Source organism: Microtus ochrogaster, linkage group LG10, assembly GCF_000317375.1.
Source record: "Microtus ochrogaster isolate Prairie Vole_2 linkage group LG10, MicOch1.0, whole genome shotgun sequence".
Classification (NCBI taxonomy): domain Eukaryota; kingdom Metazoa; phylum Chordata; class Mammalia; order Rodentia; family Cricetidae; genus Microtus; species Microtus ochrogaster.
This window is the reverse complement of record NC_022035.1, coordinates 11888643-11900138: the sequence shown is the minus strand read 5'-3', so window position 1 is coordinate 11900138 and position 11496 is coordinate 11888643. Positions and strand designations below refer to the sequence as shown.

The window sequence follows — 11496 nt, the reverse complement described above, 5'->3', positions numbered from 1 at the left end:
CCACTGTCTCAATGGGTGGGTGCACCCCTCGTGGTCCCGACTTCTTTGTTCAGGTTCTCCCTCCTTCTGCTCCTCATTGGGACCTTGAGAGCTCAGTCGAGAGACATTTTTTTAATTGCTAATTGATGTAGTGGGCCCAGTCCACTGTGGGCAGTGGCATTCCTAGGCAAGTGTGCATAAACTGTGTACCAAAGCTAACTGAGCAAGCAGAAGGGAACCAACCAGTAGGAAGTATTTCTCAATTTCAGTTTCTGACTGTAGGTTCCTGCCTTTGTTTCCCTCAATAAGGGATTGTATCCTATAAACCAAACGCCCCACAGAAGATGCTTTTGGCAATGGTGTGACCTAGCGACAGAGGTAAACTAGGCCACCAACTAACAAGAATGTCGAAGTTCCTTGATGACCTCTTAGCCACGGGGTTCATGACCCTGTATTGCAAGGGCAAACCACAAGTATTCAGGGGAGAGCCAGGCTCAGTGGATCTCTGCCACCCCCACTCTTCATTCGTTCCATTCTCTCAGTGAAAGGCATGCCTAGTGCCAGCCTTACGCTGTCTTAGCTGGCGGCGCGGGGCAGCGGGCCAGTCTTGGGAAGAGTGTGCTGTGGTAGTGTGAAGGGGGTTCCGTTCAACTTTATTCTCAGTCTGCCGATGTCTGGGGAAAGTATTAATTGTTACAGACAAAATGGACTGGAACATATCTGTTACTATTTGGGACAAACCAAGGTGAAGATAAGGGTTAAAGCAGTGGTTACAGGATATTAATATGTAGGATTGGATTACTCCTTTCAACACTGTACTATGTGTTCCAGCTTCAAAAGGTACTTTTCATTGTTAGGGCTGGCACAATTCAGAGGGAATACAATGTACGTGTTAAGCGCTTGTGTACATACTTTCTGTGTGTGTGTGTGTTTGTGTGCGTGCATATGCAATATATAAATCAGTGGCGTGCAACAGAAAAACAGCAACTGAAAACGAAACAAAGTAAAACAAAAATCAACAAACATATAAAAACCCAAACCAACAGTCCTGAGTATGAGTCAGACAAAGTTAAAACTACCAAGTCAGAAATACTTCAGACTTGGGGAGGTGGGGGAGGGAGGCAGAATGTGTTTGTCCAGCATGCACGAAACTCCTGAGTCTGGTTAAGAGCACAGCAGAAACCAGGCTCAGGGTGCACAGCTATATAAGCCTAGTACTTGGAGCAAGGCACAAGGAGATCAAGGTCATCTTTGGCTATGTAGTGATTTTGAGATCATCCTAAGACACAAGACCCTATCTTAAAACAAACCAAACCAGTTTCAAACACACACACACAGAGATAGAGAGAAGGAGAGGGAGAGAGAGTAATCCAGAATCTAGAAAAATCCCTAGGAAATTTATAAGATTGTATTTATAGCTAGGCACCGTAGTCTTAGGCACACTTGAAGTCTTAAAGTCTTAATACTTGGGAGGCTAATGCAGGAGAAGTGAGTCTGAGGCAGGCTAGTGGGAAGACCTTTTGAGGTCCCAGCTTTAAAAAAATAATAATAAAAAAAAAAAAAAAACAAAAGCAAAAAGCAAGCAAGCAAGAAAGAAAGGAAGAAAGAAAGAAAATGCCCTCTTAAAACAAGTAGAATGCAATACTTGGTTCTCTTTCTAAAGTTTAACTAAAATAGTGACACCTTTAATAAAAACTTCTGCATGACCTAAGTATTACGATTACGAACAAGTCCTGGCTTAAGGCTTCCGAAAACTCCTTCTTTCTCTGCATGGAGACGCTTTATGTCTGTCCTGTCGGAAGAGGATTTTACTTTTGTCAGGGTATTTTTTACTCTTGGAGACATCGCCCCCTGCTGTACTAGATACTTAACTGCAAAACGGATGCGGAAAAAAAGACAATTATTAAAAGTGAAAGAGACTTTATTTTGAATAGCATATATAACAGTCATTCCATTCAAGATTTATAGTGCATAGTTATGTGTGAAAGCATACGAGGGGAAAACATTAAAAACACCCCAAGAATGGGGAGTGTGCAGGCGGGAAGACAGACCGTGTCTACAGCAAGCCCAGAGGTAGCGCAAGAGGGTTTCCATGGCGTAAGACTGAAAAGCATGCCAAAACTATCGCCACGGCAGGCAAATGACATCAGCACAAATTACAATTCCCTAAGTATGAAATCTATACATACTCTTTGGATTAAAAAAAAAAAAACCTAAGTGAATAGCCTGCTTTTATCATCTAGACAAAAAAACAAAACAAAAAAGTCTATAAGCAAAGTGCACATATTGTTCGGCCACATATATATAAAATACCCAAGGCCATAAATGGAGGTCACTGGACGGCAGAAGAGAACACTGAGAGATAAAGACAAAGAAAGGCGATGAGAAGAGTCCCCTCCGCCTCCAGAAGGGGACGCTTCGGAAGGCTTAGGCGTTGGGACACCCACTACGCAGCACCCCGAGTGTCTGCAGAAGGAACTCACTGCGCGTCACAACGTTCAACGAGACAGGCTAAGTGCGAGTGTCACATCAGGCACATCTAATTTCTTTCCATTTTCCACGTGAATCAAAGCATAGGAGTCAACACGTGCATCTCTCCCGGGACACTAGCTTTTAAGTGATACATATTATTTGGCACTAAGGGTACGCCGTTATAAAGATCAATTAAATTCAAGCTTCCAACTCAAAGATTTCATGTGTGGAAATAAAAGCGACAGTTCTTCATTGTTCTCTATATATATATTTTTAAAATCACGTGCTTAAAGCAGTAATTGAAAATTAAGACAGACAAAATTCCTAAGGTTAAAAAAAATAGTGGACAAAATCTTCTGGTTTGCTATATAGTTTTTTTTTTTTCCCTTTTATTAGTTTTTCCAATTGCAATTGTATCATGAAATGCAGGCCATTGTGGGTAGCTACGGCCCAACAGTGCTCGGTGTTCTCCTCCTAGGACATCAGCTTCTTGCACTCCACGGAGCAGAAAACCATCCCTTCTACGGGCATGAACTTCTGCCCGATAAGACACTTGCTGCAGCAGGAGCAGAGGAAGCACTCTGTAGACGCGTGCCAGCTGAAGCTATTGTAGGTCACTCTCTGAACTTCTGGGTCGATGGCGTTGTGGCAGCCTTGACACACCTGTGCGGGGATAAAGTCAGCAGAAGACGGTTAGAGACCAACCACGTCCATGTCAGCCACACTGGCACCCAAGGGCAAACGGAACCGGCGTCTTCAGATGGTAAGTTTGAAAAGGAAAGAAAAACAGGCAAGTGATAGCAGCATCTTTGGGAATCACGGAAGCCAGCAGGGATCTGTATATGCTGAGCAAGGTGAGAAATAGCAGGTAAAGGCAAACAGGTGGAAGCCGCTCCTAAGCTGCCCCCATGGTGTTACAAATAGGATGTTACTGCAGCCAACCCAGAGCCAGCACTGCATTTGGCTCCAGTTCATTAAAGCTTTGAAGTGGTAACATCATACCTATGGCACGGACATGTCATGCCTATGACATGTGATTATTAATACCACTAATCTCTAGAGAGTAGGAAATTAAAGCCATTTTCAAAGTAATTAAGGATTCAATTAAAAATACTGACAGTACTTGAGAATAATGAGTTCACGCCAGAAATATAGCTCCGATTAATTAGTTTCCATTCCGTCATAATTTAGCTGTCATCTAGGCCATGGACTTTCATCCCCTGTACCACTCAGCTTGTGTTCCATGGACAAGGTCTCAGGCTGGGCCCAAATTCTCCACACTTCTCCCTCAGCTTCCCAAGTGCTGAGATAATGGTTGGGCGCCATCATGCCTGATTTATGTCTGCAGTGCTGGGGATCAAAGCCAGGGCTTCGCACACAATGCAAGTACTGCGCCAACTGAACTATAGCCCCAGGCTGCCCTTCAGTGCCCTGTGTGTTATACTCAAATATACAAAGGATGCAGACACACTCATACATGCACACACAGCATAATATTCTTCTGAACTGAACATATGTATGAAGAGAGCAAACGATATTCTATATTATTGCAGAAAACTTATTCAAGAATCTCAAAGCCACCTGTGCACTCAGGGCCTTCAAGGGAACAGTATCCTTTACCACAATGGGCCTGGCAGGATATGTCCTGGGTTCATAAACCTCACACAGCTCAGAGAGCTGTTTCCTCCCATCCTTCTTGCTTCTTTTATTTGAACACGAGATGTGAGGTAGCTAATTCTTTTTTTTTTTTTTTTTCAAGACAGGGTTTCTCTATAGCTTTGGAGCCTGTCCTGGAGCTAGCTCTTATAGACCAGGCTGGCCTTGAACTCACAGAGATCTTCCTGCCTCCGTCTCAGTGCTGGGATTGAAGGCATGCGCCACCACCGCCAAGCAAGGTAGCTAATTCTATTTGTTGTAAATGGCTCTCTCACAGGTGGACCCTGTGAGCCTCCCAGATGTGAACCCTGGGTGGCCATGGGATCCCGGAGCACATCGAGACAAACCAAACTAGGTATCTGGCCATATCACATCTCCTCCTAGTTAATGTTTATCTCAGAAATCCTGCTTAGACTGAGGATATTTCTTCAGGTCTAAAAAAATAACTGTTTTCTCTGTCACCTTTAAAATAATATTAAAATATCTATTCAAATTAACCCTGTGAGGCCAATGATCTCCAAAGATTTATATCAGGTAGCACGCTGCATGCACAAACATCTTTCCCCTTCAGGTGGGATAAAGATGTCTTGTTTTAATATTAGGTAAAGCCAATGGTTCACTTTACCGAAAAAGTAACTTTTCTAAAAGAAACAGTGGAGTATTATAAAATTAAATGATTAGACATTCTTTTATAAAGTGGATAGAAAACACATGAGGTAATGAGTCAAAACTGAAGATGGCAGAATTAAAATTTGCCTTTTTGTCAAAGCATCGTACTTTTAGAACTACATATGGGTACATATTTTCCTTTCCCAGGAGTTTCCCCTATGTAATAGCTTAGAGAGACCTTAAACTAAACTTAAAAAAAAAAAAAAAAGGTAGGTGCCTATCGTTCTGATATCCCTGGTTTATGAGCCCGACTATATATGGTCATCTTTTCGCCCTGTATCTGCACTACCATCTCTTGGCCAGCGTGCAGCAGCAGCTCTTGGGAACACAATGGATGCAATAAAAAAAAAAATACACTTGCACATTAAGCACCTGAATGGTCCACACAATAAATCTAAATATAAAGGTCAGTTTTTGTTGTACTACATCAGTTCCACGAGGGTTTAAAAAACAGTCACTGCGTCGTTTCCAGGGAGTAAAACAAGGTCCTAATGGGTGAGTTAGTAATATGTACAGAAACTATTTAATTTTTTTCAGTGTATTCATTTTAGTATTTTAGGTGCATGAGTGCTTTGCCTGCAGTATTCGTCTGTGCATCATGTATGAGCCTAGTGCCTGAAGAGGACATCAGAAACCCTGGAACCGGAGGTTCGGATGATTTTGAGCAGCCATGTGGGTGCTTAGAATTGAACTTGGGTCCTCTGGAAGAACAACAAGCTCTCAAAACTGCTGAGCCCACTCTAAAGTCTCCAGAAACCATTTTAAATAGAATCTGATCTATAGTAAGAATAAATCCATTCATAGTAAGAATTTACTTTTCGATTAGGAACTTATCAGCAAGCACCATATATAATCTACATGGCAAACGCACAGGTAGAATGAGCCACCTTGAGGTCCCGGCTGTCATTGCATTTGTAGCTTCTGAACCGCCTGGTTTTAAACAGCCCATGAAGGAACCACAAGCTCTCTTTATACAAGGTTGGCTCTTGGCTTCCCACTTTCAGGAGATCAGAAGAGAGGCGGACACTGAAGTCAGCAGACCGGCTGGGGCCAGGGTGTCCCCGCGTCGCTTACCACGGCATGGTTTTTCACGTAGCAGGGCTTGCACACAGGCTTGTCGTTGACCATCACGTATATCTCTCCCGCCAGGATGTTGTCACAGTCAAAGCAGCAGAAGTGCTTCAGGTGCCAGTTCTGATTTTCCGCTTGGGTATATTCATTGCTGAATATCAGCTGGCCAGAGGAGAAAAGTACAGCCCGTTAGTCATCTCCTTCTCTAGACCACAGTGACAAACCCGGGTTCTCTAGACAGGCAGTTAAATCAACAAGAGCGGATGCCTTCTTGGGGTTCGATATTTGAAAATGGTAACATTACGTCTGAATTTATTATTTACATCAATTGGTTTCCGATAGTCTTTGGTTAGTTTACTCAGGACACGCAGAGTGGAAAGTAACCAAGTTTCCTGCGTGATTAGTGCTTGCTGAAAGCCTGTTGGCGGCTGGCTGAGGGAGCCAGAGGCTGCAAGCGGGTGGCCCTAGAGAACACACCTCATCACAGCCAGCACAGCGGGGCTTCTCGCTGTCACAGTAATGGCGGCCACAGTATAGCTTCCCATTCTTCCAGAAGTAAATCATGTCGACTAGGAGTTCGCCGCAGGTGCTGCAGATGAAACAGGCCGGGTGCCAGAGTTTATCATAGCCGGCCCTTTCCGCGTAGATGGCTGGGTCTCCTTCCTTCATGGTCTGTTTGCAGTAGTAGCATGACTAGAGAAGAGAACCCGAATGAAAATCATCAGAGCACTGGCATCCCAGACCCTGCTTCAGGGCATATCAAGCAACAGCTTCAAGAGAGGCCATTTCTTGGAGGGGGGAGGACCTTGGACTTCCCACAGGACAGGGAACCCTGACTGCTCTTTGGACTGGAGAGGGAGGGGGAGGGGGAATGAGGGAGGGGGGGTAAATGGGAGGAGGGGAGGAGGTGAAAATTTGTAATAATAATAATAATAATAATAATAATAATGATGATGATGATGATGAGAGGCTATTTCTAAAGACATGACAAGACAGAGTGAATACGCCCGTGAAATGGAATTGCTCAGCTTCTTCCTAACCCAACCGCTTCTTTCACCCTGTGTACAACACGGCACTGTTTCTTGCGCAGAAGTCACTCGGGGAAAATAATTTCACCTCAATTTTATCAGTTCCCTCAAAAACTATTATCTAAAGCTGATAGAAAACTTTTTGAAGATTAAACGGTATTAACTGATTGCTAACTGCATCTAAGAGAAATACATTATAGTTCAGGCCTGATGCTTTGTTTATCTGCATCATGATTTTCCTTCACGTTCAAGTCATTACAAAAAAACGAAAAAAAAAAAAAACTCTCTGGAAGAGACTTTAAAACACTTGCCAATACAGCTGCATACATCAAGTCTGAATCTTAGGTACGGTCTCACAAGCAAAACTAGATTAGCCCTAGCATAATTCATTCTTATTTCTGTCTAAAGATAAACTCTGTGATTGAATTTGAGGCCTGTTCCATAAGAGGGAATTCATACTTGTTACTGTAAACCCAGTCAGAACCCATGGCTGAGGTGATGCTTGCTAGGCAGGAGCTCACTACGGTTGTCCAGCGGCCCTGATCCAGCCATACACTGCCTTCTACACGTTCCTGTTTATGCTCATAAACAAAGGCTACCCTCGGCCTTAGTCACAACGAATGAAGATTCAGACGGCTCAGGGAGCTGAGGCTAGGTGATGGTGAGTGCTCAGCTCCAAAGAGAACATTTAGAGCACTCGGGGAGTATCTAGGGGAAAATAACAGGAAGAGTCTAAGAACTAGAAAACAGGAAAGCGAACGCTGTGAAAGGTCTTCTGCACTTTTCCAATACAGTTAGGATTACATAGCGGTGGAGGCTGTCTGCACTGGGCCTGCACAAGACTGGACCAGTCAACAGTCAATCATGCATTAGGGAGGGCCTCGCAGGCGGCATGACTTCCCTGCTGAACTATGGGTGACTGGGTTACGGGCATCCATTGTCTTCATCTAGGTACCCACTAGGCTCCAAAGCAGAGTTCCAACCCCAGGGCCACAGAGTCTTGGTGAAGCTCAGTAGATCATAAAGAACGGAAAGATACGAGTGTGAGAAAGGGACATGGGGGCTTAAAGGGTGTGAGAGGAAGATAAGAGAGGGATGGGACAATCAGGATATATTATACACATGTGTGAAATTGTCAAAGCACAAGCTGACTCAAACTTGAGAAAGGAAGAAACTACTCTTTGGACTGAAGAGGGAGAGGAAGGGGGAATGAGGGGAGGGGGAGGGAAATGGGAGGAGGGGAGGAGGTAAAAATTTGTAATAATAATAATAATAATAATAATAATAATAATAATAATAATAACGGGTGTTAATAAAAAGTTCAGCAGGAGTTGACAGGCACTCCCTTACTATGATCTGCAGGTATTACTGTGATCTGCATATATGTTAGATACAGAGACCCAGTGTATTCTTTGCTGACGTCAGTTAAGGAAGCTGATAGTAATGGCATCACCACTCAGTGTTACACTGATGATATTTGCCAATGCTAGCCAATGTAATAAACTACAGAAACATTTGATATATAAAAGATAACTAGTTAACATAAAGATCATGTTTAGAAGAAAATGTTGGGCTAGAGAGATGTCTCAGCAGTTAAGAGCACCAGCTGAACTGGGCAGTGGTGGCGCACGCCTTTAATCCGGCACTAGGGAGGCAGAGGCAGGTGGATCTCTATGAGTTGGAAGCCAGCTTGGAATACAAGAGTTAGTTCCGGGACAGCCAGAGCTATACAGTGAAACCATGTCTCAAAACAACAACAACAACAACAACAACAACAACAACAACAACAAAGGGCACCAGGCTGCTCTTCCAGAGAACGTGGGTTCAATTCCCAGCACCCACATGGTAACTCACTACTGTCTATATCTCCAGTCGCTGGGCAACCAAAACCTCTTCTCGTCCATGGGCATTGTGGATATAGAGTACACAGATATACAGCCAGGCAAAAATCACCCATACACACAAAAATAATAAATAAATAAAACACTCAATTTTTTTTGAAAGAAACAGATGCTAGGTTGGTTTGTTATATTCAAGTAAGAGGCCAAGGTAAAAGCCAACAGATTATTCTTTAAAATAATCAGAAAATGTAGCTTCAGACAGACCTCCCAAACATAACTCTCCCAGCTCAGTCCAAACTGACTAGTTTTCTTTCCCTTGTTCATCCCTTTTAGAAAAAAAGCGTTCTAAGAAAGGAAGCGTCTATGAACGCAAGGCAACAGTCCGGCTACTCACATACTGGGTCTTCTTGGGCTCGGCAGACTTGTCCTTGGGCAGCACGGCGTCTGGAGTGTTTCCATCCCCAGCAGGACTGTGCAGCTTGTCACCCTGGGCGTTGATCTCAGAGGGGAGCTTCACGTCACCCACCCCCAGAGCCTCGCTCTTGTACTTCTTTACAAACTGCTCCATCTCCTTCACTTCCTTGGGTGACAGCTCATGGCACTTAGATGGGTCCTGGTCATGGGCAGGGAGCTGCTTTGCCAGCTGCTTCTTCCGGTACTGTGCCCCCTCCGAGCCTGCCACTGGCTGCTTCTCTTTGGGCAGCATCTGCATGTACTGCCTGGCCTGGAGTGCAGGGAGGTGGGTGTTAAATGGGGGTTAGTCAATCTTTCATAACACACCAGAAACAAGTTTACTCAGGAAGGGCGGTTCATCCTTCGCTATAAACAACTAGAGACAGTAAAACATAAAAAGCAGGTTTCTGTGAACACAGAAACACATTTTTCTCCATGAAATCAGCCCCCTCCATCCAGTTTTCAGAACATTTGCATCGCGACTGTTTAGCTGTGCTGAATCTACAGATGCGTGGCTATGAGAAGATTTTGGGTAGATCACTGTGAGTGCGCGTGGATCAGTGGCTCTTTCTGCACATACAAATGTCACTGCGAGAATTACTGTAATGGTGACCTACTGACCTTGCAATGCTTCATCCACTTGTCATAATAATGGAAGAAGCTTGATGCAAAATCACATTTTTTTGCCTTTTATAGTAAAAGAAATATAATGTTGGAGCATTTTTCGTCAGTTCTAAATAAAGTCAGAAGTGCTATTGTTTATTCCTCCTCATCTTGGGAAAAGTTTTGTGAGTATAACAGAAAATCAGGCAGATTGATATAAAAACTCACAATTATTTTAATCTGATTTTCACATAATTACTAAAATTGTTAGAAAGATTCCTTTAAAATCAGGTAAATTAGACATTCAAAAAAGTCTATGAGTTATCTAGACTCATATTTTAAAATGTAGTAATCGGAGCCTAAAGTCTCTATAATGGGAACTCAAGGTAAACAGATGTGTAGCGGTTGACTCAATTACAGAAGGAAGTACTAGGGTACTAAGTACTTCCTACTTCCTAAGTCTAGCAACAACAGCAAGAACAACAAAAGTCTCCTCCCTCATCCTCCTTCCCCCAGTACTTACCAGTGCCTGGTTCTGGACCGGGGGAGCCCACTCATAGGTAACAGTGTTGATGGAGACATTCTTCTTGGCAGCAACCGGATTGGTCAATATCATAACATTGCGTTTGTACATGGGAATTCCATCTGACTTCAGCTTGGCAATCAAGGTGGTGTACTTGGTGTCTTCAAAGAGTCTCCCCACTTTCCGGTCCTCCTCGGTGCTCAGGAGGACATCATGTTCTTCTTGTCCACATTTGCAGTTACGGCATATTTTCCTATAATTTGGGGGAAAGCAGAAAATAACCAACTACACCTAATTGGGGACAGCTACGTATGTGCAGTCCTTCATGGCTCATAAAATACTTTAGAAGGTATTATATATAATAATCTAAACAAGAAAGTACTTTCTTGCATGGGGAGGGATGAATATTCACAACTTAAGAAAGACACATGAAAACACATCCTTGCTTTATTAGACTTCGACAAGCCAGGTTATAACTAAAAAGTGCATATTTGAGAAGGCCGGTCTGAGGATGACCTTGTTCCTCACATCTTACCCTCTAACCAAAATAAATAAACACATAGAGCTGCCCAAACTATCACAGCAAGAGATGCCACATCTCCTTCTTCTTCCTATAAGCTGCCTGAGGTGACCTGGGAAGATGGTTCACTACTAGACAAAATTATGCAAATCAAGAGGTTCGAATCTTTGGGTTCATTTCAAGAACTCCCACGAGACTGTCCAGTCCATCAAGGGTATGCATATCTGAAAAGTCGCCAAGTATCCGGAACGTGCCCTCCTGAGCTATGTGTCTGTAGGTGCACCCAAGCCAAACAGTGGGGCTGGACACAGGGTCGGTGGCCAAGAAAGAAAATTTGCTGCACGTGCTTCAAAATGTAGTGAGTGATGCCGAACTGAAGAGCTGAGAGGTAGGGTCTCTAGTCATTGAACACATCCACTGGAATGAGATTTACAGAGCTCATGGCCAGACTAACAAGAGCTTCCCCTGCCTCATCCAGATGACCCTCCCTGAAAAGGAACTAACTGTTCCAAAGTCAGAAGGGGAGGGTGCACAGAAGAAAAAGATATCTCAGAAGAAACAAAAATTTATGGCATGGGAGTAAACTCAGCATAAAATAAATACAGATAAAGTGTGTGTGTGTGTGTGTGTGTGTGTGTGTGTGTGTGTGTGAGAGAGAGAGAGAGAGAGAGAGAGAGAGAG

At 43.5% G+C, this 11496-nt stretch overlaps 1 protein-coding gene across 1 annotated transcript in view; it reads right to left on the bottom strand.

The window, feature by feature from the left end:
- Positions 1-1924: 1924 nt before the first annotated feature.
- Positions 1925-11496, bottom strand: part of Tes (testin LIM domain protein) — a 42289-nt gene continuing 32717 nt past the window's right edge. Inside the window, exons 3-7 of the mRNA XM_005363748.2 lie at positions 10296-10548; positions 9111-9440; positions 6325-6540; positions 5851-6009; positions 1925-3114 (exon numbers count right to left, since the gene is read on the bottom strand). Of these exons, the coding sequence (XP_005363805.1) occupies positions 2926-3114; positions 5851-6009; positions 6325-6540; positions 9111-9440; positions 10296-10548 (1147 nt within the window). The 3' untranslated portion in view covers positions 1925-2925. The remainder of the gene's footprint in view (positions 3115-5850; positions 6010-6324; positions 6541-9110; positions 9441-10295; positions 10549-11496) is intronic.